The following is a 26768-nucleotide window of genomic DNA, read 5'->3' on the forward strand; positions in this document are numbered from 1 at the left end:
AACACAAGCAGAAATAGTCATCATTGCTTTTTTTCTTACAATATCTAATTGACAAAATATAAAGTCTGAGTTCATTAAAGAAAGCCCAAAAAGATGGCTTAAATCCCATAAATGTACTCATGTATGTGAAATTTTGACAACATAATAAATCAATTAACCAAAAACACATTTACTTTGCTTTTTTCATTTTGTTCAACAAAACCAAAAATAACATTCTTCCAAAATGAAGCAACATCTTTGTCAATATAAGTTCTTATAAAAGAACACAGCCTAGACTAGAAAAAATTCACTTGTTGACATTGCCAAAATAAATTAACCATAGTTTTCGGAGAATCACAGCAGAAGCTACAGCATACATCAATGTTTTTCTTAAACCTTTTTACAATATAAGCTTCAGTAGGGTAAATGCGATGAATTATTTTAAATGAAACTTCTTTAATCTTATTTGTTATCAATTAACATTTAGGCAAGAGACAGATTTTTCCCCAAACTATATCATCTTGACACTGAAGTCATGAACCAGTTCACAACAAAACATGAAATAGCAGAATGTTCATTGTCCCCTTATTTTAAATGTTTTTTCTTAAAGTTGCCTCATTATCTTACATCAAACTCGATGGACTGGTCATTTCTTATTTGTTGTTGCCTGAACATCACAGTATAAGTGAGACAAGCAGAATGAAATTTCACAAATAACTCATAAATACGTTTTTTTGTTCTCATATGGGGAAGAAGAGGTGGCTTCTCCTCACACAACAGTTACAATGTGATGCATGAAAAGCAAAATGACAGAGCCCACTGATTATGTAGCATACCTCAAAAACACGGCAAATAATGAAGAGAAAAAAATTATGAAAAGTGCAGTGCATAAACAAGGTCAGACTCTTCTGTCTGTGGAAAGTATAGAAATTCCCACAACACATGAATGCATCACTGGGCCCATTGCAGCCTGTAGAAGGAGCTCTTGGCGCTTAACTAACCTGAAACCCAAACATACACAAACATGGCGTTACCGCAAGCAGGCAGGATGCTGTGTCCTCTTCAGCGTTCGCTGTACATCATTATCTTATGGCTTGTAGGAATACATTCGTCGACACTTCATCTTCACAACGAGGAGCGCTTCATACTACCGCAACAAAGAGGATATTATACAGTAGACGCAAATAAGGATTTACCATACGCAGATGGAGGGGGCAACGCGACTCCAGCTCTTCGACTGGCCGATGTTGGTGCTGCTGAAGACGGGTCGTCGGACTACGGCGCCCTTCCGCCGAAGCGAACCCGCCGGAGCACAAGTGAATCTACCATGCCGAAGGTGTACGGCCAGGTACTGAGATGTAACTCAATGGTAACACCTTTAACAACGAACATCACCTTTAATGATCTTTAGTTGGCACGCTTTAAGAAACACTCAAGCCTACGGTTGTTTCCTAAGTCACACAATTAAATACATTGACTGACTGGATGCACCAAATTCACAATTAATGTTTTTTGAGTAGACAAGGGCGCCAAACGACACGTTAAAGACCGCTAACGAAGACACTGCGTTCCTGGTGTTTTCGTAACGTCACCGTGCTCAAATGGCTGTCAACTCTTACCTGCCTGACCTCGTCACTTATTGTCTTGATAGCAAGCTAGCTCCAAGAGCAGATTTATAACAACTGGGACATCCGTTCATTTCTTTTCTGACAAGAGCAATTCATCATCAGTTGCCTTCAAAAGCGGCCGACAATGCTTTTGAATGATGCTCATGCTTATTTGACAGTATGACTTCCACAAAGTAGTACAGGTGCTAGCAGATATGCAAGATTTCTGATAATCAACGAGTATATTGGTATGTCTTGACTGAAGATGCTTCCTAAGACTTGATTGTTACTTTACCTGACATATTTAACTAAACAATTTTAAAGTACATGATTTAAGACATAGTGACAAATAGTAAAATTATATTTGGCAGTCAACTATAATACAAAATTTCCTTATTTTTTGCTACCTGCCTACCTACATTTCAATCCCATCAAGAGCTCACAATGGTAACACACATATTGATGAATTATAGTTAAAATAAGATGGTCAAGGCTGCAGGATTTGATTGCATTTACTGTACATTATGCCAACCTTTAAAATGTAGAATTATGGCCAGGTGGAAGATACATTTGTTGTATGATATCCATTGCAGCAATTCACACATTAGATATCAAACAATGGTGATTCAAGTGCGTCATAGTGACAAATTATGCCTAATGATTCCATCACATCTGAATGTTTTAGAAAAATGCACATACACATTTACACAGTCTGGTTGGATATTCACATAATTTTTGCACAAATATTTGTTTTTGGTCTAATCATGGTAATTTTCATTCTAGAGCATGCAAGTCGTGCACATTCTTGAAATTGATCATTTTACAATGGCCAGTTTTGAGAAGAGTTATGGTAATATGGGGGAAGCTTTGGTTATCTAATTGGTTTCCTTATACCTCTCTTTGTTTTTCTATTTAAAAAAAACAAACAAAACATTCCTGGTATTTTGTCTTCGTTTATCACAACCTGAGCGTTTAAAATGAAAGTCAACTCCAATAATTTGACATGAGTTTCTGGTAAGGAAGTTGTCAACTGTAAAACTGACAGAACAGGTCTGGGAACATGTTGACTGAAGATCACATGAAAAGTATTAATGCACTATATTGTGGGTAGAGCTTTTAAGCACAATAAGCTCAATAACTAACCCTAAAGCTGCTATTTCTTGTCCCAGTGGATGAATACACAATACAGAGACTTCTGAAATGGACAACTGATGCAAAGTTTTATATGTTAAGTAGATTGGGTATGTAGCATCGAATAAGTGGTCACATACTTGAATAATGAATCATGATCCTACGATAACAGCGCTAAATTCAAATAATAATGTTTTACAAGCCTTTTGCCTTTTATTGGTTATTGCATTCAATTCACAAACCCCATAGACTCACACTTAAAACAGGTCACTGACTAATTTTGATATGCTGTGTAAACAGTGGAGAAAAAAATTATTGCACTTGACTTAAGAATGCATCTCACATTACCGGTAATCGAGTTGACGATTAACCACATATTTTTCAACTCCCAGTTTATCTGTGCAAAGGTTGAGATATAATTGTCACACGGCCACAGATTCAAACAATAAATAAAGGATAAATTAGAGTGAGCCTTGATGAAATACAAAACAGAGGGAAATGCCTCCTTGTCATCCATCACCAGTCCAACACATGTGGTCGTCTCATGCTGACCACAGCCTTCTTGTGTGTGATCAGTGCACACACTACCAACGGGACAAATAGGCTCTGGGGAGTTTGGTTAGCATCAGGTTTCATTGCTGTGAAGGATGTTAGTTTGTAAAATTGCTGGTATATAAAATTAAGATTAAATTTGTTAGGAAGTTGGCAGCTTATAATTCAATCAGTGTCATACTCTTCGTTTATTCTACTATACACTTTATATAGAATATTGTATTAGTGTCATATATAGCTAATTATATATATATATATATATATATATATATATATATATATATATATATATATATAAACCCTCAATAAAATAAGACTGACATGTTTTTTTTTTAAAGGCTGATTCTGGTATTTGACAGAAAAAATAAATAACTGATGAATCTACCCACTAGAGCTCAGTGTTTGGTGCCCAGGTACTAAGCACTCTAATATAAAACAATGGAATAGACCATAAAACAATGGAGTAGACCACAACATTTCTAATTCTTGCGAACAAAGGGCTTGAGTGAAATATCTTTATTTTTTCATAGCACACTGCAGAAATGTTTGATTTAAAGCATGTATAATTTTTATTTGGTTTTTAAGCAAGTTTATTTTATGGCTCTCATGTTACACACTCCTGGACCATGTTTTCTAAAAACAACCCACAGCCTATAATGGTTGCTTAACACTTTAAACAACAAAGATATGAGCTACAGGCGGAAGATTTGATTGTTTTACAATACTTTGCTTTAGTATTTGTTTAACTTTAAAACAGAAAGGAATTTGCACACACAAAAACATGCAAAATAGTATGAATTGATTAATTTAGCTTAAGACAACTATTTGAACAATCGAGTAATAGCCATTTTTTTAATAAAAAAATTGTCCAAATCGTCTGATTTTAGCATATCAACAGTAATTGTTCACTGACTTCTGTAGTCTTTCATGAAAGAAGACTGATTATCTTCTGTGTTGAATCAAAATAAGTTTTGACTTTAGAAAACAATGGCCAAACCGATGACGTAGTACAAAAGTACTTCCTTAAAAAAAAAACTATATGAATACGAATTTATTAACCGGTGATTGGTGTTTATTTCATAAATAAACACCAATCACCGGTTAATAAACAGTAATCAGGAAGGAATTTTTTAATATATTTTTTAATACCCTTTAATGCAAAATAAAAATAAATCTGATTAGTCAATTAATCAATTGAATAATCGATAGATTAATCGATTAAAGTCGATAGTGACGGCACCAAAACATTGCTGACTCCTTGCCAAATGTTTCCACTGGAGCATAAATTCAAAAAAACCCAAAAACGTTTAATGTCACTTGAGTGGATTTCTTTGCAGGCGAAATACACATGTAACAACGTTTCTCACAATATCAACTGATTTATATATATATATATATATATATATATAAAAATCTAATTGTGCATCTAATCGAGGGTCAAAAATTGAGATGCAAATTGAATCTTAAATTTGGACTATTGGTAAAAGTCTAATCCCTTGGAGTCTTCAAAAGTGTGTTTGTCTGATAGCATTGCATTGTTGGGAAGTTGTGTCCTATTACTGCCTATTGATTATTTAAAAAATAACACTGAAAGAAAGAAACCAATAGTCAAAGAATACAGCAGGAGTTCACGTCAGAAACTTTGCGAGAGCAAGAAAGACAGTAAAACATCAGTTAGTGACACCAGCGACAACCTCTAGGGTGACGAGCGAAGGCGTCACAAGCTAATATTTGCCAAACACTTCAGGAACAAAAATTAATACACACCAGAGGTTGCAAACCACTCATTAGCAAGAAGAAGAAGAAGGATTTGAATGGAAACGCTAGAAATTTGAAAAAGGGCCCAAAATTCGCAAACATTTTTTTACACTTAGAGGGGGTGGATTTTGAAGCGTATTGAAAAAAGGAAAATGCAAATTTTGTTTATGGAAACAGGTTTTGCGAATAAGCGCTGGCAAGACCGGATACACGTCTCACGTTTTGATCGAACGTTACGCCACGTACGTTTGTAGTCACAAAGCAATGTCGGACGATAAAGTAAGGTATGTTTGGGGGGACGACGAAACAAATCTTTTTGGAATTAATTAAAGAAGCCAATATTAACTCTTTGACCGCCAAAAACGTTTAATAACGTTTAGTAAAATCCAAATGAGTGCCGCCAAAGACGTTAAAAGACGTTCACTATGGGGTTTTTTTTGGAAACGGGTGGAGGAAAGCCTTGGCCAGCTGTGCTGAAAGTATTAAGCAGATCAAGTTAGTATAATGACTATTTTTGGGCACTAGATGGCAGCGATGACTCTCTATGGACAAGATCGGGTAGGAGTCAGTAGAAGACGTGAGGCGGAGCTAGAGTGTTGAGGGGAGAATGGCTGAGGAAGCAAAAATGGCGACCGGTTGCAAGCAGCTCACGCTTGAGCATTTTTTTCAAAGACGAAAAGAATCGACCAATGCTAAAAAGCACATTGATGATGATGATGGTGACTCCGAGGTTGACGCCGAAGTTGGAAGCGTTTGGGTGAAACTAACCTATTTTCTATTGTTGATTACTGAAAAACGGAATAAGGTAGAAACTAACTTTTTTTTCTGATGAAAGATGAGAGTTCAATCTTTCATTTGGTAGTATCTGTGTTTTCATAGTCCAAACACAAAATTTTCTGTGGACCTTGAAAGATCAGTCAAAATGCTTAAATCAGCTGGCACCCACAGCATCCCTTTTCTGAAAATGCTTGGCAGTCAAAGAGTTAATGCTATTTTAGATGGAAAACCGCAAAGAAACGCTAAGGTTTATCAAGAATTACAAACTACAACTCATACGACGCTATCACACTGCACAGTCGCTTCCTGGTCTTCTTCTTTTAAATTACTGGTGGATCACATCTTTATGGTGTATACCACCATCTATCCATCAGCGGCGGAGTCCCCTCTCAATCACATTTTCAGTAAATTCGCTTAAAAAATTCAAAACAATTGGATGGAAACCTGACTAGTGTCATTATTCAAAACAAGGTTAACTCTTTGTTTTATTATTGTCGTCAGGGATTTTTTCCCCCTATCCTGATACCAATTACCGACTTCGAAAACATTTCCCCCCAGAATTATCTTCCACAGATATGTAAATGTAAATACTTTTTTCCTACAGATAATATTAAAATAAGAGTTTCCTCTTAAAAAATGTCCCTTTTGTCAGGACATGTCCTGAACTGACTTTGTCTTGATTTTGGCTTGCATGGCTTCTTCTAGGATGGGCTCATTAATCTTCATTTATGTAATGTAACATAAGATCGGGGCAGCAAAATTACCTCAGAAGTCCACAGAAACATTTAAACAGCCAAGTAGTACATGTGAATGAATTCACTTCTTTAACACTGTTATTTAACACTCCCAAATTCCCTCACTTGTGTGTTTGTAGACAGCCTCTTTGGGATTCACAATTAATTGGGGCTTAGGTTGTGGTCTTCTTGCTCCAGTACTAAACAGTAATCTAATAATAAATCAGTGACTGATGTAGTCAATTCCCCTCAATCAAAATTTATTTTCATTTTATCAAGGCAGTACTGTGATTGTGACCCATGAGTGTGCCACAGTACAGAAGACACGGTCCATGAAAGCATGCTTTCTTGAGCATAGTACAGAATAAATGGCACGGAACCCGGACCTCAAACCCATCAAAACCCTTGGATGAACTACAAAAAATATTGCAAACCAAGTCTAACATCAGTGACCTCTGACCTCACAAGTGTTCTTCTGGATGAATGGATAGAAAGTCCTACAGGCACATGCCACTCTAAAAGTTGAGTTGAGAATCATTTACATGTATAGTGCATCTTAACTCATATTTACACATATTTTCATTTTTTGCAACAGGCTTTGTTGATGAGAAATGCAATACTCATTCAACCATTAAAGAGAATGTGTATTTATAGCAAAAGGGGCGTGTGGGGGAAATCCCTATATTTGCACCTGGTGACCGACAAGACAGCAGAGCAAGGATGTGTTGTCTGCCAGTCCTACAGAGATGATGTCATTGCTTGAGGCTGACTGTGCTGCTGTTGGGCTCCTGGCCATGCTGCACCCCCTTCCTTTCACTCTTGTTGAATAATGGAGAGCTTTGAGCTGAAGAGAAGGGAGGGTAGTAGGGGAGTGCAGGCTAAATGTGTAAATGCCTGTTGTATTGTTACCATACCATGTCCTGCTTCTTGGTAGTGCCAGACGCAGAGCCCACTTATTCACAGCAGTAGTGTGATGCTAACTTAAACTGACTAAAAGTTTGTAAAGTACAGCAGACGGAATCTAGACTTTTAGATGTGCAACAAAACCCTCATCCAAAATTAGCTAATGTGTGAAGAGATCAAGTTAAATAAGTAGACTTGAAAATATTTGTTCTATGGATAGCATTTATTAAGGATGAGCTTGGTTTATGAACCATCTTACAGTTATTGCATGTTGTGTTCCAGACTCAATGAAATAAGTGCTTTACATGAGCTTATGTTTACACAGGGAGGGAATTCATCCGCTTTAATGATAAGCGGATGGCTTACTGGAAAAGATTGGGTTAACAGGATTGTCTATAGTTTGTTTAACTGTGCTGGTGTTGGTATTCAGGTGTTTACTGTTAATCTGTTAATACTGTTTGCAAATGTCCATAATATTTTGCGACCTATCAATTATTGTATTTGATGAGCGCTAAATAGGGCTGGGCGATATGGCAAAAAAATAAAACCTCAATTTTTATCGACATTCAGGATGATTATGGTTTTAATCTAATAAACCCAACCAACATTTATTTAAAGGTTTCATTTATTCAAAAAAAAATCCTGTGCAAAATGTTCAGACAACAATAATGTATACTGATTTTAAATTAGTTTTAACATAAACTTAACATTCATAGGTTTTTTTTCTTAAATGCCACAATTAAGTAGTTAGTAGCTATTGTAAACATGTCTTGTAAAGCACCCATCCAGCATTCTGCCACAAAAACATTTGAATGTAACACAACATAAGAACAACAGCTCTTAATAATCCAAAAGACAATTCGATTTCACGATTTAGAAACTTTTCAACAATTCGGTTTTTAAAATGACGATGTATCGAATTAATTTGATTTATTGCCCAGCCCTAGCGCTAAATAAAATAAAGTCATAACATTTACCAAGTTCACATTCCTCTCATGAGTGTTGGAAAAAATGTGTATTTGGCAGATTATTTCTTTATCCTAACAATGCTTCAGGCCAATAAGATTTACAGTATACTGTCCATTTTAAATAATGTGCCAATTATAAGGGTCATGGATATGTGGGATGAGCAGTGCAGGTTAATATGTTTGTTGTGCCCATTTGAACAGCGGATGCCACCCCATGTTTTGAGCTATGGGTATGCCCAGGTGTGGGGCGGTCCGGCATCGCAATCAATGGAAAAACGAATCTTGTCGTCATTTAACAAAATTTCTTCCATTCATCCATCCATTATTTGAACCGCTTATCCTCACTAGGGTCACGAGTTTGCTGGAGCCTATTTCCAGCTGTCTTTGGGAGGTAGGCGGGGTACACCCTGAACCAGTCACCAGCCAATCTCAATGCTGAGTATATTCTTCTGTTGGCAATCCACACACCTCTTCGCTTTGGGATCAAATTCCATCCTTAGCGCTTGGGTTTGCTGTCTTTTTTAGAATGACCAACGCAAACACTTTAGCAGCCTTGTGACAACTCCTGGTTGAGGAGTGGAAATGCTACACATTTTACTTATCGTCACATTCCTAAAATACTGGCCTATGTATTTTTATTTTTTCAAAAATCTTTTTTTTATTTATTTTTTTAGAAACCATGAAAAACTGAATCAAATACAGATTATGCAGTATTTATTAGTATTAATTATTTCATTTGTGTGTGTGTGTGTGGGGGGGGGGGTCCTTTCTTGGAAAACAAGTTGCACACTTTTCTTTTGTTGAGGAATACAGAAGATGAATTATGTGGTCATGCACTTGCATTTCATTATTTGAACACAGGTGAACAAATTAAGCCTTATTTGCTTTACAAGGATAGCTTTCATTTAATTTGAGTGTGCTGTATACAATGACTCATAACAGCATTTAAAATATTGTTTTTCTCATGTAACTATGCTTGTTGAACTGGTTTTGGAGATATGGCTCTCAATGTCTTTTGTTGGCTTTCACATATAGGCTTAATGTTGTAGTGTTCCCTCCCCCCCTTTGGTTGCGGAGGTGAGGTGGTGGTGGGGGTGGGGGTGGGGGTGGGGGTGGGGGGCAGTTTGGTCACACCCAAATTACACCGTTCATGTCCTCATTGTACCTTTTTGCTTTGACAACAACAATTGGATGCACTGCATTTTAAACAGCATGTCACATTCCCTGAGAGTTAACATTTTACTGTTGCTTCCATTTTGTTAATAATCCAGTATTTTTCTGATTCAGTTCTCTTTTCGTGTGTCAATTTTTACTTTGGCCTATCTAATTTTGTTCAGTCTTTGCTTCAAGCAGATTTTACACAAGCCAGGCAGAAATAAACGGATACATTAAAAGAAAATCTAAAAATGATTACATAAATTGAATCTTAATCTTGTTGCAACGCCAACAAAAAATCATCTGACTGTTATTCAAACATATGTTCACCAATCACCATGCAGTGAATCAGAATGTTGAAGGTGTGTACTAAAAAGGACCACTTTTAAACCCAAATTCACTGATGCTCATCCTGGTTTCACCACTCTGCAGGTCAGCCTGAATGACTCTCATAACCAGATGGTTGTCCACTGGGCTGGAGAAAAGAGCACTGTCATTGTGGCTTTGGCCCGAGACAGCGTTGGAGCCGTTGGACCCAGAAACAGCTCGGTAAGTTCGACCCGACCTGTGAAAATTGCACAGTCAAGAATTATACACCAATGTAGTCGAACTTGACTAGGTATCTCTGGTATGACTCTCTTACTTCATACCTTCCTATGTCGATTGATTCATCAGAGCAGGGGTGTCAAACTCATATTAGGAAATGGAGGAAAATATATTACCAAGTGGGCCAAATCGGTAAAATCATGGTATATAATTTCAAAACAATTGCCGTCAATTATACGCAGATATTTGATATTTGCGGGCCAGCACTAAATTGCAGGACGCAACTGTAAATATACGGTCCCAAACAATTATGCAAATGGTACGCGGCAACACCCTTATGAGTGCCGGGCATATTATATCTACCTATTTTGCATATATTTGTGTATTGTTCACAGAATGCATTGTGGTGCCGTTAATGAAGTTATAAGGATGTTAATCCTTGTCATATGTGTAGTTGAATGTGTGCCGTATTCAGCATGTTTTGTTTGATTTATGTTTTTTTTTCTTCTTTTTTTTTTAAACAAACTGTAACTTTTACACGTGTTTAAAATAATGACATTCAGACCAATTCCGTGTACAAGTTGCTTTGCTAATCTGAGGATTGCTTGTGAAATTACAAATTTATATGCTTTGATTGTGGCCGGCTGATTAATTGGTCCGACATTGCTAATTTTTTTAACTTTACAAAATCGCCTCGCGGGCTGGATTAAACCCCTTTGTGGGCCTGATCCGACCCGCGGGCCGTATGTTTGACACCCCTGCGTCAGAGCATCATGAACTGCATCTTTTTTCAAACCAGTTTGTCATGTTTCAGATGATGATTTGATCATTGAGCCAGATTTTAATGCAAAGCCTGCAGCATTCAGCAGGTCACACCCAAACTGAAAAAAGATGAGCAATAATTGAAGAGCATGCATGCTTTCTTGTGCCATGCCTGAGTTGATAATTTGCTCGCTGTTCACTTGCAGCTATGAGAAATTGATTGAAACTTGGGCAGGCGTTGTAAGGGTTTAATCATGCGGATATTTTCTCACTTTTCCTTTACCTCTTCATCCTAAATATATCTAGTAATATATTATACTGTATTCAGTAAAGCCTCCAAATGCCAGGATTAGGACTAGGCTCTAGAAACTGGTGGGTCATGGTTTGAGTCCTGCTACCGATTAATTTTAAGTAGCCACCGGCTTGTCATGAAAGCGTTGTTGCTTGTTCGCCGCTTGGCCTGATTAGTTCACCAACGCTACAATACATGTACATTAAAAGTGGCTGCGGCGGCGGCACCTTAATGACAGTGAGTAATGAATGACGAGCAATAATCATTTCGTCCGTCCTAATTTTCATTCATGAAATCGGACGACACAACATATGGTCACCTATTTTGCCTCAAATGTATCAGCCGCTGCCGCACACTTGCGTGTACACTCAGTTTACAAAACGCGCGACACTACGGCAGCCGAAAAGTCATAACTCACAACGGGGAAGTGTTGTTTTAAAAAATCATGTTCAAACAGATTAAACATGTTAGACACTCGTCTCAAATTCTCATGAGACAAAAAACCTCACCAAAATTACGTGCACTTATGGCGGCAGGTTTTAGTTACAGAGGTGACGTTCCTGCTCCCCCCTCTTTCCCTCCTTCCGCAATTAAATCGCAGCTTTTCATAATTACGTAAACACATTTTGTCAAACCGTGTTTTTTTAGCAAATGCAATTAATTGTTAAGCCCTAATACAAAGCTGCTGATGTTACTGTTTTAATATGTTTGTTAAAATTCAAGTCAGAGTCTAATATTACCCCAAGGTTTCTAACTTGATATTAAGAGTCTCAAGGTGACTCGGAACACTTTGTCTTTGTGTCTGTCGTCCACAGACAATCTAAATTACAGTCTTACGATGGTTACTAATTTATGGCCAAAAGTGGATAAAAACTGGATACAATTTTGTCTCTTTCTGTGCTGTAATGTCAGTTCAGTTCAGTTTTGTGTGTGCCAGCTTTGTGTGAATGATAAAGGGGGGTGCATGAAAAGAGAGTTCTTAGTTTTCAGCAAGGATACAGTTCCTAATTACCTGTTTCTGCTATGAATCCAGGTATACGTGTCTTATGACTATGGGTCCACCTTCACACTTGCCACTGCGAAATTCCAATTGTCTGACGCTAAGGCGAAGAATGGCAGCACACAGATTATCTCCCAGTTTTACCACAGTCCTGCAGACAACAAGAGGGTAAGTAGATTATTATTTGTTCTACGGTCACATGGCCCAGTTCACACAGTGAGGTCAATATTTCACTGACTCACTTTTGCCATCCTACTGACACACCCTATTGTGACTGTTTTACCGGTCTAAACTCCTGTTGCAAATTGAACTGAAGGCAGCCACTCTGACTGACTACTTGGCTAACTACCGTAGTCTGAATGAGTTTTACAATTTTGAGTGTTTGATTGTACAATAAAATCCAAACAGATGTCAGATTAACATTCAAGAAATCTGATACTCTGGTGCCAGCAATCGTTTTAGATTTTCAGTTGTAATGTGACTGTCACGTCACTCACGGGACTAATAGAAGCCTACTATAAATTTTAAATGGTTATAGTAATACTAAAGCCTGGTTCACACGGCAAGATTTTAAAATTGCCGTCCGACTTCCAAACTGTGAGAGACCACACACGTGACGAGAAAAAAAACACGGCAGTAACAGTTTTGAACTTGAACGTACAATTTCATTTATGAATGTTTCCTGGTTAGACGGGAAGCCTCGCAAAACCTCTCGAGTTTAAACGTGACTTCAGAGTAAGCAAACATGGAGGGCCAATTGCAAAACTTTGTGGTTTGTTTTTAGCAGAAATAAGCAACATAAAAAGAAAATAAGTTGTTTAAAGGAGTGTAAACAGAACAAGTACGGACTTTCTGTTGCGCCTTGCTTTCTGATTGGCTGCATATCACCGTCAACTGGTTGCGTCTTTGTTTGTTCTCGGGGCACACTACACATAGTGAGAAGTCCAGCCAAAACAATCCAACATGTTGAATTTTCCCGATTTGAGATCGGAGCGGCCCAAACGACCTTCCGAGAAGACGAGATCAGTCTGAATACACCACACACGACGGGATTATCTGTTCTTTTGGATATTGCCGCGTCTTTACGATTGTCAGGAGGGGAGATTCGGGCTAATTCTCCTTCTGTGTGAACTTAAACGCCTAATATTATTAAACTTACTAAAATAGTTCTCTCTGTCGTCGGCGAAATTGACTTTAGATCTAATATTTTTGCTGTCCCTAAATCAGCCAAAAAACACTCTGTTCAAAGCAGCCTGTTTTAGGGGTGTGTCAATTTTATGTAAATAGCTGCACCAGGCCACGTCTAGGCCATACCCTTCTCTCAGGGTCAGTGATTTCAGTCATGGTAGCCATGTGTTAATGTTGTGAATCGAAATGACTGGCCATGGGAGCAGAAGAAGATACAAATACAGTTTTTTACACATTTGAGAACTATTTTAATATGCGGAAAAGTGGCATAAAGTTTTACCATAAGAAAAAGTAGCATAATGTTACTACAGAGACTGTTGTAGCGTTAGTTTGTGATTGTTTAATCAATGGTTATTTTGCCGTTACCGGCAAATCTCCAGCAAACTTTATTTTGCCGTGAATGCTTGTAGACATTTACAAGCGGTTATGAATAACACAAACGTGCACATTTAGGCCACTGCGCGGTCGCAACGTGCAAGCCGTCTCATTGAGACCACTTAGCGGCTGGTTAGCATCACAGTCATGTCAACTAGGTGGCAAGTTGCCAGTCACGGCAAATTAATCACCGCGGATTGTATCTTGACAAAACAATACGCAACCGCTTCATATTATCCAACCATCGTCTGCTTTATCATATCTGACCTCTTGTAACCAAACAACCTCCACACGACAAATGTAGCGCCCACTTTAGGCACTAAAAATACACCAGTAATATGGTAGAAGGTGCACATCTCTTATTAGAAAGGATAGGAAGAAAGGCTAAATCAAAAATTTTAAATTTACATCTTTCCCGTTTGCAGTCGTGTCACACTGTTGGGACCGATCCATTATGTTTAAATGTGTTGCAAATCCAACTCTGAACAGGCTTTCACTAACAAAACAGTCCTTTGAGAAATGATGTCGGTACACGTCCTTCAAAAATAAAATGAATCCACTGTCTTCTCAAAGACTTGGGACGAAGGAAGCAATCACTTTTTCCTGATCATTGTTTCCTCTCTCCACGGAGCATTTGCAAGCAAGGGGAGAAAAAAAAAGAAGCAGCCAGCTTCCCGAATTTCAGTAGGCGTGACAAACCTTTACCAGAAGTGGTGCGACTAACCCAAGGGGGCTTGGTCGAGTGCACTTCCGTGTGTCTTTTTGACGTCACTAAGTCACGGAAGTTTAATCTGCCTATTTGAAGCACACATTTTAGGAAGGAGGAGAAAGTTAAAGAAGTCACGGACTGACTTTTTTCATACCTGGTTGGATTGTAGACAAGCCGGGGATGCATATTATTGATAGAAAACCCCACTAAAGTGAATTTCCATACTATGGGACACCATTACAAATGTATACGTGCTTGTGCTATCAAAAAATTATGTTTAATATTGCTGCAGTTTTTTTTCTTTTAACAGTAATGGAAATGACACCGATGCTATTTTTAGACACCCCGGGATACCGTATCACCGTAACTCCGCCCAATCGTATATAAGAATGGCTCCTAAGAAAAGGGAAGCTGCAAAAGGGAGTGTCAGCCAGAAAGTGCTTATACAAGTAATAGATGAACTGACAGATCTGTGCTATTCTGCTTCTCGCGTTGTGTAACCAGGCTCTTTGAATCGCGCAAGGCAAGGTAGTACTGTATGTTGTTGAATGTTGTTGTTTTGGTCTTCATTAGACTGACAAATGAGAGAGCTCTCTGTTGATAGCATGAGTGAGGCAATACAAAAAATAGAAAGTTGATCAAAAGAAATGTGGCGCAAATTAATCTTGTGGGACAAATCACTTTATAAACGTTTCTTTGTGTAGACAAAAACAAGTTTCCCTGGATCGGTATGCCAAAATCAACGAAACAGACATAAAATATATATATTTTTAAAAACACTTGAGTCACAATTTCCCTGTTATTTTGGAAGATTACCCTTTTTCAATGCAGGATCTGTAGCCTTCCCCCCTTGTTCTCTCCTTAGTTAAAATTAACTCATTTGCTCCCAAAAAGGTATAAATATGTTCTTTTTTAAATGTTTTAAATGTCTCAAAGACATATTTATACGTTTTTAAAATATTATTTTTTTATGCTAGAGCAAACAGAAGGCTTTGATGCAGCCTCTCAACTGCACAAAACTGTTGAAGCAATTGTAGTTATTACAAAAACGGCCAGAAGGCAGCAGCAGAGTAGAAGAGATCAACCAGGGCCATGTTGAAAACAAGCTAATTTACCCACAGTTTCAAACTGATTTGTGAATAATGATCAAACTATATTCTAATGCTAATTGCTGCAAAACAGACACAGATAGAAATATCCTGATAAAAGAAGATACACTAATCTTTCTTTTGATAGGTTCCATGTTTTTATAGCAATAGAACAGAATATTCTGTGGGCCTTGCAAAATTAGTCAAAATCCAGTAAACCGCCAGGAGCAAAGGGGATTGCTTCAGTGAAAATGGTTGGGAGTGAATGCCGTTAATAAACAAAAAATAGTTATGGTCTTTTTCCCACGTTTTTCTAGTTGATGCATATTTTTGTATTTTTTATCTATGGGTGTGACATCTTTTCCCTTTGCCATGTGCTTTCTTGCGTTTCAGTACCTCTTCGTAGACTCCACCAATAATTACCTGTGGAACACTTTTGATTTCTGCAAGAGTGTGCAAGGTTTCTCCCTCCCATTCAAACCAACAGACATATTGATCCACAGCACAGCACCCAACCTGGTGCTTGGGTATGATAGCTCTCATCCAAACAAGCAGGTAAAGAATCGGTCCGCTGCCATAAGGACATACAGTATATAGAGTATATGAATGTAGAACTTAGGAAAGTTTGGCTCTTTTTGGTTTCTTTGTTCAGTGCTATGGAATATTATTATTTTTAAACAAAACTATTTATTTCTGTTATGTTGATTTGTATTTGTTAATGAAGGTCCCTTAACATCTGCATATCTGGTGAGGAATATCACAGATTGTAGGTGTACGATAAAAAAAAAAAAAGCACCATGACAAAAATTATTTCATAATTTTAAGGTTTATTGGGAAACACTTCATCAGCTGAGCTGAATGGGAATAGAGTACTACTGTTGCAGAGGGAATACATGAGATGAGTAAAAGCTTATCATGGATTTAAGTTTTTGTTAGATAGCCTTTTGTTCTTCTCTACTTGGTCACTCGCCTCATTGAATATTGAGTCATCAGAGTGTCAGTCACTTGCTTTGTAAAATGAATCAAGCAGTTCCTTCCAATGAGAGTCTTAGAATATGAGAGTCTTTTTATGATGACCCTCCATTTCCTTCGTAGACAAATTTGCCAGAGGTGGCATGTACAGTTTGGAAAGGCCTTAAACAGATTTAATGAGAAGATGTTGATCTGGATCACTAAATTACTACAACACAGTAATTAGCTACAAAATGCACCTTCATATATTTTAATATTAAATAACCTTTAGTTTATTTTTTAATTTTTTATGTTTTTGGAATGAAACTGAATGCAGACTTATCAAAACTGTAAACAACAACAACAAAAAATGGACAAAAGTGTTTTTCACATAGCAGCGACAATATGATATTGTTTTATATTAGCAGGTGTTAAAACAGACCCTACAAAACCTTGTAAAGCAATAGCCTGTCAGATTTTTCCCCCTCTCCCAAACTAATGCTGGTAATGCAAAATTTTAATTAACTATAATTAATGTTTACAATTGTATAACTATAATGAACTTATTTTTGAATTTTGCCAGGTGTTGAACTATTTAAATAGGATGCCTTTAATTTTAATGTTCACATTTTAATGTTAATTTTAATGTTGACTAACCATTGGTTGCATACTGTAAAGTATATACTGTATATTTGTTTGTAATTGACTGTTTTTGACACTGATTGTGTTTGTTTATATTGTATTCATGATCAGTCTGTTTTACCTAACCTGAATAATGTCAACCCTAAACAGAAACTATTACTTGCTTTGCTACATGGAAGCTCTTACTTTTGATTTTTTCTTGAGTTCATGCACTATTGACTAGCAGCTAAATTGTTCTCTACTGCTTATGTGCAAAGACATAATGAAGGAATGAGCATGACCTACATTTTTTAAATGCACCATCCCCCTCTTCTTTTTCTCCCCCCATCCCCCCTCCACACTTTTGTAGCTGTGGAAGTCAGACGACTTTGGGGAGACCTGGGTGTTGATCCAGGAGCATGTGAAGACCTACTTTTGGTAAGTTAACAATTATGTAGCAGCTCATGGCAAGGACAGCCTGCTGTACACTGAGATGAGTCAAAACAATAAATACCCTGAATTGTTTCACTTTCAATTGACATGAAAATGTTCTCTGCGATTGGCTGGCAACCAGTTCAGGGTGTACCCTGCCTACTACCCGAAGCCAGCTGGGATAGGCTTCAGCTCCCACCGCGACCCTTGTGAGGACAAGCGGTTAAGAAATTGGATGGATGGATGAAAATATTCTCTGCATCAGATGATGGTTTTACAAAATGCTAGAAATTGTTTGTATTGTCACAAGTTATCAGAGATGTGACCAAAATAGTCAATACAGTCTTCATTTGTTGCACTGCTCACCTCAATCAATACTCACGCTTGAGAGAATAAATGAGATAACAAGTCTTAAACATAATCTGAAATTCCAATATAATAATAGAGCTTCAGTTGAATTAAATTGTGTGGTTATCATATTATTGTGACTGTGTGTGGGTAAGTCACTGGGTTCATTATTTGAATTTGAAGACATGATCAGATGAGTTTGTACCTGCTGTGTGGGTGTTTTATCTGTTGCTTAGAAGGGCAACAACATCATAGATGGCATTAGTAGCTAGCAAGATACTCCGACATGTCATTGATATGCGTCTACTTTTTGTACATGTGACATGTAAACCGATTAGAGTGCTGGATTTTAGCATGTTTGGAGTTGGGACATGCAGAGAAGACTGATACCAACACCAACACCAGCACTGCACGACCAAGAAAAATCAGCTGGAGTCATGTTTTAAAGGGCACTTAATGAAATTGAGTTTGGTGTTTGTGCTGCTTTATTCACTTATCACTTACTAGTCTGTACAGCAAAACCCCTTTTTCTGTTTACATTCTTGTGACTAATAGACAAAATGTCACATGGTTTGTTGTGACATATTTTGGTACACTTGGAATTATTGTTTTATAAACATGACCTAAACCGTGGTGACGCTGACATTATTTGTAAACCCATCAATTCGGAACCTGCGAGAGTGAACTATGGGTGTGAAAGCAGTGCACCCTTAGAGTTGTTGTATTCATTCAAAGCAAGAGACATGCACAGTGTGCAAATAGTCTGACATGCACTCTGATTCAGACGGCGTCCTTAAGTTGAGCAAGGATCTTTGACTAAAAGCCACAGTTGCAGAGCCTTGTAGAGACAGTGCTCCCTTTGTTAAGCTATTGAGCCTCAGAAGGAAAACAGTGTTTGGAAGGCTGATGATAAGACACAGTCAAGCACGGTCATTTAGTCCTTTTAGTCCAGCTCACTGTGCCCGTGTTCCGGAACAGCTTTGCATCCATAAACAGGTTTGTTTATCAAAATTTATAGCCCTTCTAGATTTTTAGGATGAGAACACTTAAGTCTGTGTTGTGTAACCAAGGTGGAAACTTTCAGGTCAGACATACTGTTACAATTGAAATCACATACTGCTTATCCTCACAAGGGTCACTGTTGTATTTTAGCCTATCCCAGCTAACAACTGCAAAATGTTACTGTCAGGTTAATAATTCTGCAATCAAAAGGTGTTTGATTAGTTTCCAAACCCGAGCTAAAAGAAGCAACTCGAGCAAATGTAGAACTACTTCAAAAGCTGGCGAGGATCTCATCTCCTCGCTGGCCTTTCAGGTCCTGGATGTGACCCATCACAAAGCCTTCAAACTTGAAATCCAATACAACCTTCATTTTGGGAACATGAATAAATACATGTGACTTTTGGGTACCAATGTTAGGCTGCCAATAATTTTAAATAACAAATGAATATATGAAGAATTTGTGTGTGTGTGTTTTTTTTGGGTTAGGAAGAACCAGCATTGTGTTTGAAATGTTTAAGAATGTTTTTCTATACAGTTTAACTGTTATCTGTTTGTGACCTTTTGGCGTCACAGACATTAACTCATTTGCTCCCAAAAACGTATAAATATGTTCTATTTTAAATGTTTTAAGTGTCCCAAAGATGCATTTATATGTTTTTTTATGGTAGAGCATACAGAAGGCTTTGATGCAGCCTCTCAACTGCAAAGAACGGTTGAAGAAATTGTAGTTATTACACAAACTGCCAGCAGGTGGCAGCAGAGCATAGGAACTGAACCAGGACCATGTTGAAAAAACCCTTAATTACTCAGAATTCTAAATAGATTTGTGAATAATGATGAAACTTAGCTATATTCCAATGCTAATTGCTCCAAAACTGAAACAGATAGAAATATACTTTTTTTCCTGATGAAAGAAGAGACTTTAATCTTTCTTTTGGTAGTTTTCATGTTTTTATAGCAATAGAACACAATATTCTGTGGGCCTTGTAAAATCAGTCAAAATCCAGTAAAACAGCCGGGAGCGAAGAGGATTGTTTTAGTGAAAATGGCTGGGAGTGAATGAGTTAATAAATACACCTTTAATTAATTGTCAAGTACATAATCATGGATAGAGAAAATTTGACTTTTTGGTACCAACTAAGCAACTAAAAAGTGTTGTGGGATGTGATGAATATGACGTGTTTGCCCCTTTCAATGTGCAATAACTCCCTCTTCCTCTCCAGGGGCATTGAGCCCTTTGACCCCCCCACAACAGTGCTGGTCCAGAGGCATGAGCCCCAAGGTGTCTCCATTATACTCAGCAGTACTGACTTCTTCCAGAGTGAACAAAACCGCAAAGTGATTCTGGAGCAGGTTGACAGCTTCCAGCTCAGGGAAAAGTACATGTTTGCCACCACCACAAGGGTAAGACAGCTTCACGTAACTCTGCAGGGGTCAAATGTATTGTAATGTAAAATACGTTAGTCAGTGTCCTCTGTCTTGACATAAATGTTGTCACATATTCAATGAACTGAATCATGGTTGTTCATAGACATAGAGATGTACTACAAAAGATCATCTAGACACACATTTACCCCAAAATAATACACAATCTAAATTAGTTAACAATTTGGAATTTGGAATGCTAATCAATCGACAGGTGCTCGTCAAAAAATTACAATATCCTCAAAAAGTTGAATAACTTCCAGAATTCCATTTAAAAAGCCAAACTTTCATAGATTATAGATTCAGGGCCCACAACTTAAGTGATTTCAAGTACTTATTTGTTTATTTTTACATTATTTGGGCTTCCAGCTCATAAAACCCACGAAAACAGGATGTCAAATTAGAATTAGAATGTGAAGAAATCACCATGCATACTTCCCAGTGTTTTGCATGGGGAAAAAAAGATGGATGGATGGTATTTTTGTCAATCTTCAATAGTTGGTTGGATTCCCTTTGCCTTCAGCACTGGTTCGATGTGCCGTTGCATTGCCTGGGGGTCCTTGAAGCCCAGGCTTTCTTGATGCATGCTTTCAGCTCTTTGTTTTGGGGTCTGGGCTGGGGTCTGAACTGCATTGAGGCCCTCATTTTCCTTTTGTAATACAGTATTATCAAGAGGAAAATGCGGGCCAGAGTTGACAGCAAGCATCAAGAAAACCTGGGCTTCCAGGACTCCTAGGCAATGTCACAGCGCATCTAGGCAGTGATTAAGGCAAAGGGATTCCCAACCAACTATTGAAGATTGACATATTATTTAGAAAATATCATCCATCCAGCCATTCATCTTTTTTCCCATGCAAAACACTGGGAAGTATGCATGGTGATTTCTTCACATTATTAAAAATTTTTGAGATCGTGTTTTCGTGGGTTTTATGAGCTGGAAGTTGTTGTTCAGCTTATCTCGTGCAGAGCCAAAGATAGTTGGAGCCTATCCCAGAGAACTTTGGATTCACACCTGCGTTAAAAATGAAAACCTGCTAATTGTTATTAGCTGTGATCATTTTTTTTTTATAGGACAGAAACTGGTGAGAGTTTGTAATGCTGACACACTGACATATTGGAAGTGATCAAATGTACTGTATGTTTAAGATTAGAAAACAAAACAGCAACTTGAATATAACAGGAAATGAACTTGGGTTCTCATGTCAGGTGAGAAAAAAATAAGTGTCACTTCCTTGTTTGTACAGACTATGACTTTGTTGTTTCTGTATGACCAGGAAACTAATACTTCATTTAAACCTGCATGACTTCCAGTGGAACATGCAACAAGGCAAATAAAAGTATTAACAGTATTTCTTGCTGGTCTTGTTATACAGTACGTCTGCATGCATTCTCAAAACATGTTTTCAACTCAGATTTGTTTTCACTTTACGCATGGTGGACTGAATGAGCTGAAGTAACAGCAGAAATCAACATTTGTCAGTTGGTAATATAAAGCACATTGCCAGTTTTCAGTGTTGAAGGCAGAGTGAGGCAGCAGAAAAAAACAGATAGTGGAACAGATGGGGAATATGATTTGGATCTCATCTCCTCGCTTGTTTCCCTTGACAGATTTGCTGTCAGTCTGGTGTGAGCTCAAACACCCTGTTGCTGTAATGTTTGTTTTAACAGTTGATCGGAAAGAGAGGTCAACTGTGAAGGATTTGTATAATGGGATAGTAAATGTTATATAGTGAGATAGGCACCTTATAAGATAATGTATTTAGAAAACATTTGATAAAATTACCCTCTGGGGATCATTAAAGGATATTATCTCTCTGTATTTACATATCTTGTAAAATATTTGTACCTATAAATGGCTGCGATTTTCCTTTGAAATATTGTATTGGAATTTTCATAATACAGCCTTTATATTCTTACTCAAATCGTAGAGCAGGGGTCAACAACTACTTCTTTAGTAGGCTACTGATTAACACATAGGGCTTCAGTTTGATACACACTTGAGAAGTAACAACAACACTGATGATGTTAATGCTTTCTTAGAGTAATCAGGAAACAATTATCAATATGCAATACTTTTTCTATACATCTCTGCCAGGGTTCACATTTTGAAATGATCATCCCATCATTGGTGAGCTATTCAAGTGCCCGTGGGCACCATGTTGGTGACCCCTGTTATAAAGCTGGGTTTACATGGAGCCATGTATTCCAATTAGAATTAATTCAAATGGCCAAACGGAAGGAAAATGCTCCATATAAACACCTCAATCTGAATGAATAGGCTGAATCCGAATTGGAATTTAAATTTGGATGCAGATGGGTGGTATATTCCCTTTGCCAATCCGAATTAGCGTCATGTAAACAGTTCTGCCAGGCTGTGTTTTGTCTGCGCATTAGACATGACTTTGCAGATTCCGCACTTAAAAATGGCAGTGTCTTACCAAGAGCTCGTTTGCAAGGGGAGAGCTACTTGGAACTTGTTTTTATCAAGATTTACTTAAATGAAAAGTGTTAAAACTATCACAACACTGTGCTAAATGACAAATGAACTCCATCTTGAAAATTGACATGCTCGATCTTCGCACACCCCACGGCTGTAACAGGGCTGGTCAGATTAATGGTAGCGGAGCATGTAAACGTCAGATCAGAATGGATTATGTCACATGTAAACAGATGACCACAGATCTTCAATCGGAATGATTTTAATCCGGAGTGGCATCGATAAGACACATACGGTGGATGTTAAAACCCTACACACCTATATTCAAATGTTAGATTTATGTTATTAAAATAATAATAACAATAATAAGACAAAGACACATTTTTTTCGTAATTTTTTCCCCCACCATTAATGCGACCCATAACCTTGTACCATGAAATCGGGGGAAAATATGTTTTAGAGAGGGGAAGCAAAAATAAACATCTATGATAAGATGGTTGCATCAGTCTAAACGCCTTCTTACACTTTAACTGGGTATGTGGCTTTGTTCATAATCAACCAATCACATTCAAACACATGTAAAATGGGAGTCAGTATTTGAGTCTGATTAATCAAATTAAAGTTAAAGGGCCTTATTTTCCTTCCCAGCACACGTCTAGCACATGCACATGGGTAGAGTTTTCCTTGTTTTGGTGTTTTCGTCAACTTTTCGTTGGTAGAATTGGGCATAATGTCCCTTTACTCCATTGTGGATTGTAATAAAGTGTTTCCCCGACTAATCCTAGAAGCCTCCCTCATTTGCAGAGGGGGGATAGCTTGGAGCGCAATACTCCCGAATATGCCAGGCTTGACATTGCGGAAACAGAAACAGACTCCCTGATCTTTCCATGACATCGGCAGATAATCTTCAATATCTCCCCTTGCGGAAGATGTGATGTGGGCAAATTGAAACCACCTTGTTGCACGCACAAGTGCAATGTGTGTGTCAATGGTTAATTTGAGCACAGCCATGTTGTGATGTGTGCATGCTTGCAAAACCACATTATTATATACTGCATGTTTATTTTTACTTCCCCTCTCAAAAGGATTTACAAATTTTAGTTATTCGGGTTATAGGACAAATTAATAGTGGATTTTTTTTTGTCTTGGTCTTTTTTTATTTGTTTATTTATTTTTATTTTTTAAACCTGACATTTGAACAGGGGTGTGTAGACTTTTTATATCCACTGTACTGTATGTCTGTATAGATTCTCGGTCATCCAGGCCATGGTAATCAGCAAAGGTTGTCCAATTGTTCAATTGCCTCAATTCAACCTTTGCGGATATAATACTCGCAGTACAGTATATTCAAATATCTTGTAATGCATGATTTTATACATCTGGGTGATTTCAGTAGAACAAAGACACTGTGGAATGTGCACTTCACTTGCAGTTACAGTCATTTCTGGACTATAAGCCGCTACTTTTTTCACTTGCACTTGACCCTGCGGCTAATACACAGGTGCGGCTTATCCACTCGATCAGAAAGGGGCGCACTCTAAAGGAAGCGCAAGAGCGTCAGGCAGAGCAAAACAAACCAAGTGAGCCCAAATACAGTAGGAGAGACAAGAGCAAGACAATTAACGCCCTTATTGTGGAAAAGAAAATAGCGGGACGCCAGTGCGGTAACATTAAGACAACTGCGGCTTACAGTCTGGTGCGGCTTATATGTGTAGCAAACTCGAGTATTCCCCAAATTTAGCTCGCACGGCTTATAGTTAGGTGCGCCTTGTAGTTCAGAAATTACTGTACTAAAAGTGCAATTTGTGGTCGTCTCTGGGCTAAAATATCACTGAGCCCATTGTGTTGTATGAAAATACATAGCAAACATTGTCCCATTTTTCAGCGTACTTGAAAAATTTAGAGAACAAGGAAGACCATCCACCTGTAAACTCCTGCACACGCGCAACCTTTGTGAGGATAAGAGGTTCGGATAATTGATGGATTGATGAATGGATGGATGGATAATAACACAAACACACAAAACTCACACTTTTTTTTTCTACCCCCACTCCTCTCGCGGTCGTGCAATCCACGATCAACTAGTTGGGCACGCCTGGTCTAAAGGCTAGTGAAAATTGCTGTGTTTGTCATTTGTAATACTTAACATATTAGCTGTATGGAAAGAGATTAATTTAGTACTAGTGTAACCCTGATTTTTTGTTTTTGTTTTTCAGAAACTGATTGGCAGCACTGAACCTTCATCTGTTCAGCTTTGGGTCTCCTATAACCGCCAGCCAATGAAAGCTGCCCAATTTAGAACCCGTCATCCAATCACAGTGAGTCTCCTTTTGCATGGATGAGAGTGCATGATGCAGTTCAAATGATATCCTATGCACCTCCACTGACGTGCTTCCCAGCACTAACCTTTTTTCATAATGTGCCCAAAGTTTTATAATTTTTTCCCCCCAATTAACAGGAATACTACATCGCTGATGCTTCTGAGGACCAAGTGTTTGTGTGTGTCAACCACTTGAACAATCTGACACACTTGTACATCTCAGACATGCAAGGTGTCTCCTTCTCTCTGTCATTGGAGAATGTTCTATATTACAGTCCAGAGGGCTCCAGAAGCAACACACTCATCAGGTATTCATGAAGACAAACTACATTTACGCTCACTCTGTTTTGTGTATATGGGTGCGTGTAATCTAGTGGTAGTTGCCATAGATGCTAACACACATTTTTGCAAGCTTCCATATCTTCGAATGGGTGCATGTCCACAATACTATATTTTTCTGACTATAAGTCATTTGTTTTTGATAGTTTGGCCGGTTGTGCAACGTGAACTTGGGTGGATTAGGTCCACATGGTTATAGCATGCAGAAGCAAAGGTAAAAAGTACAGTTAATAAGGAAAAGGCACGGCTCTGTCGTTATCACTCTCCAAGCCCTCTGGTGGCCGCCCAAAGCCTCCACCCTCGAGGCGGGGACACGGCGGCTGGGCTGAGTGACGGCTGAGGCTCTGGCCCAAGTGAATGAACCCTGCCAGCAGTTCATGCCCTCATGTATTTTTTTTTTTACCTCAAGCTTCATTATTCATAATAAATGTTTTTTAGAGACGAGGAGACATATTTCAGTCGCCAAAGCGTGAGAGCGTGAGATGGCCGTGAGATGGGACATGTGTGAGTGTTGACAGTTCTGGTTTTGAGGGGAGTGAGGGAGAGGCAACTCGGTAACCTCTCGCGGTATTTGTTGTTCACAAACTCCTGAGAATACGTCTTATACCGAGCCCATTGATTTTGGTTTGGACCAATCACAGAGCGACATTGTGTTTGGGGCGTGATATGCAGCTGTGACAAAACCAGGAAGCGCCGACGCCAGGGGAAGCAAACAAACCTAACATGGACGAATGGACGCTGCAATTAATTGTGTTCTTGCCGAATTACTCGACGTTTCCATTTTGAATGTTGAACAGCAAGAGGCGCTTCTCCCCCACCCCCCCCAACCACACCCCCCCCACACGCACACGATCACCCCCCCCCACACACGCACACCCCCACCCCCGCACACACGCACCCCCCCCCCCCCCCCACACACACACCACTTTAGACGAGAACGAAGACAACATTTTCATCCGTGGCCTTGATTGGTCAAAACAAACGTGCACAAGTTGCCGCATCGTCCAATCAGCTCGAAGTGTTGTACAGAATGTCCCGCCTTTTCCGATTAAATCACCGTGGAGCAGTTCCAGATTGATATTATGGAGAACTCCCTTGAGTGAATCACCATATCAGTCTGGCTATTGCCAGGTTAGCAACTCATGCCTGATGCCAAAGTGACTAAAAGTGCACCGTTTTAGCCATGTTCATAATTGAGTACTAAATAGTTCTCAGTCTTTGTAAATGTTTTTAGCAATTGTCATCAATATATAGAAACAAATACACGGTGACACACAAAAACAGGAACTTTTTAACAATCCAATAAAACCAACAGTGATGGAAGAAAAATATTTTATTCATATTAATTGAAACTTTAAAACATGCCATT

At 38.3% G+C, this 26768-nt stretch overlaps 1 protein-coding gene across 1 annotated transcript in view; it reads left to right on the plus strand.

The window, feature by feature from the left end:
* The first annotated feature begins 935 nt into the window (after window positions 1-935).
* sorl1 (sortilin-related receptor, L(DLR class) A repeats containing) overlaps window positions 936-26768 on the plus strand; it is a 69134-nt gene continuing 43301 nt past the window's right edge. Inside the window, exons 1-8 of the mRNA XM_086080561.1 lie at window positions 936-1327; window positions 9997-10113; window positions 12198-12332; window positions 15918-16079; window positions 17467-17534; window positions 20102-20282; window positions 24957-25058; window positions 25199-25368. Coding sequence (XP_085936687.1) covers window positions 1004-1327; window positions 9997-10113; window positions 12198-12332; window positions 15918-16079; window positions 17467-17534; window positions 20102-20282; window positions 24957-25058; window positions 25199-25368 — 1259 coding nt within the window. The 5' untranslated portion in view covers window positions 936-1003. The remainder of the gene's footprint in view (window positions 1328-9996; window positions 10114-12197; window positions 12333-15917; window positions 16080-17466; window positions 17535-20101; window positions 20283-24956; window positions 25059-25198; window positions 25369-26768) is intronic.

The sequence above is a fragment of the Leptonotus elevatus genome, chromosome 7 (assembly GCF_054856555.1).
Source record: "Leptonotus elevatus isolate MCC_2025b chromosome 7, RoL_Lele_1.0, whole genome shotgun sequence".
NCBI classification, from domain to species: Eukaryota; Metazoa; Chordata; class Actinopteri; order Syngnathiformes; family Syngnathidae; genus Leptonotus; species Leptonotus elevatus.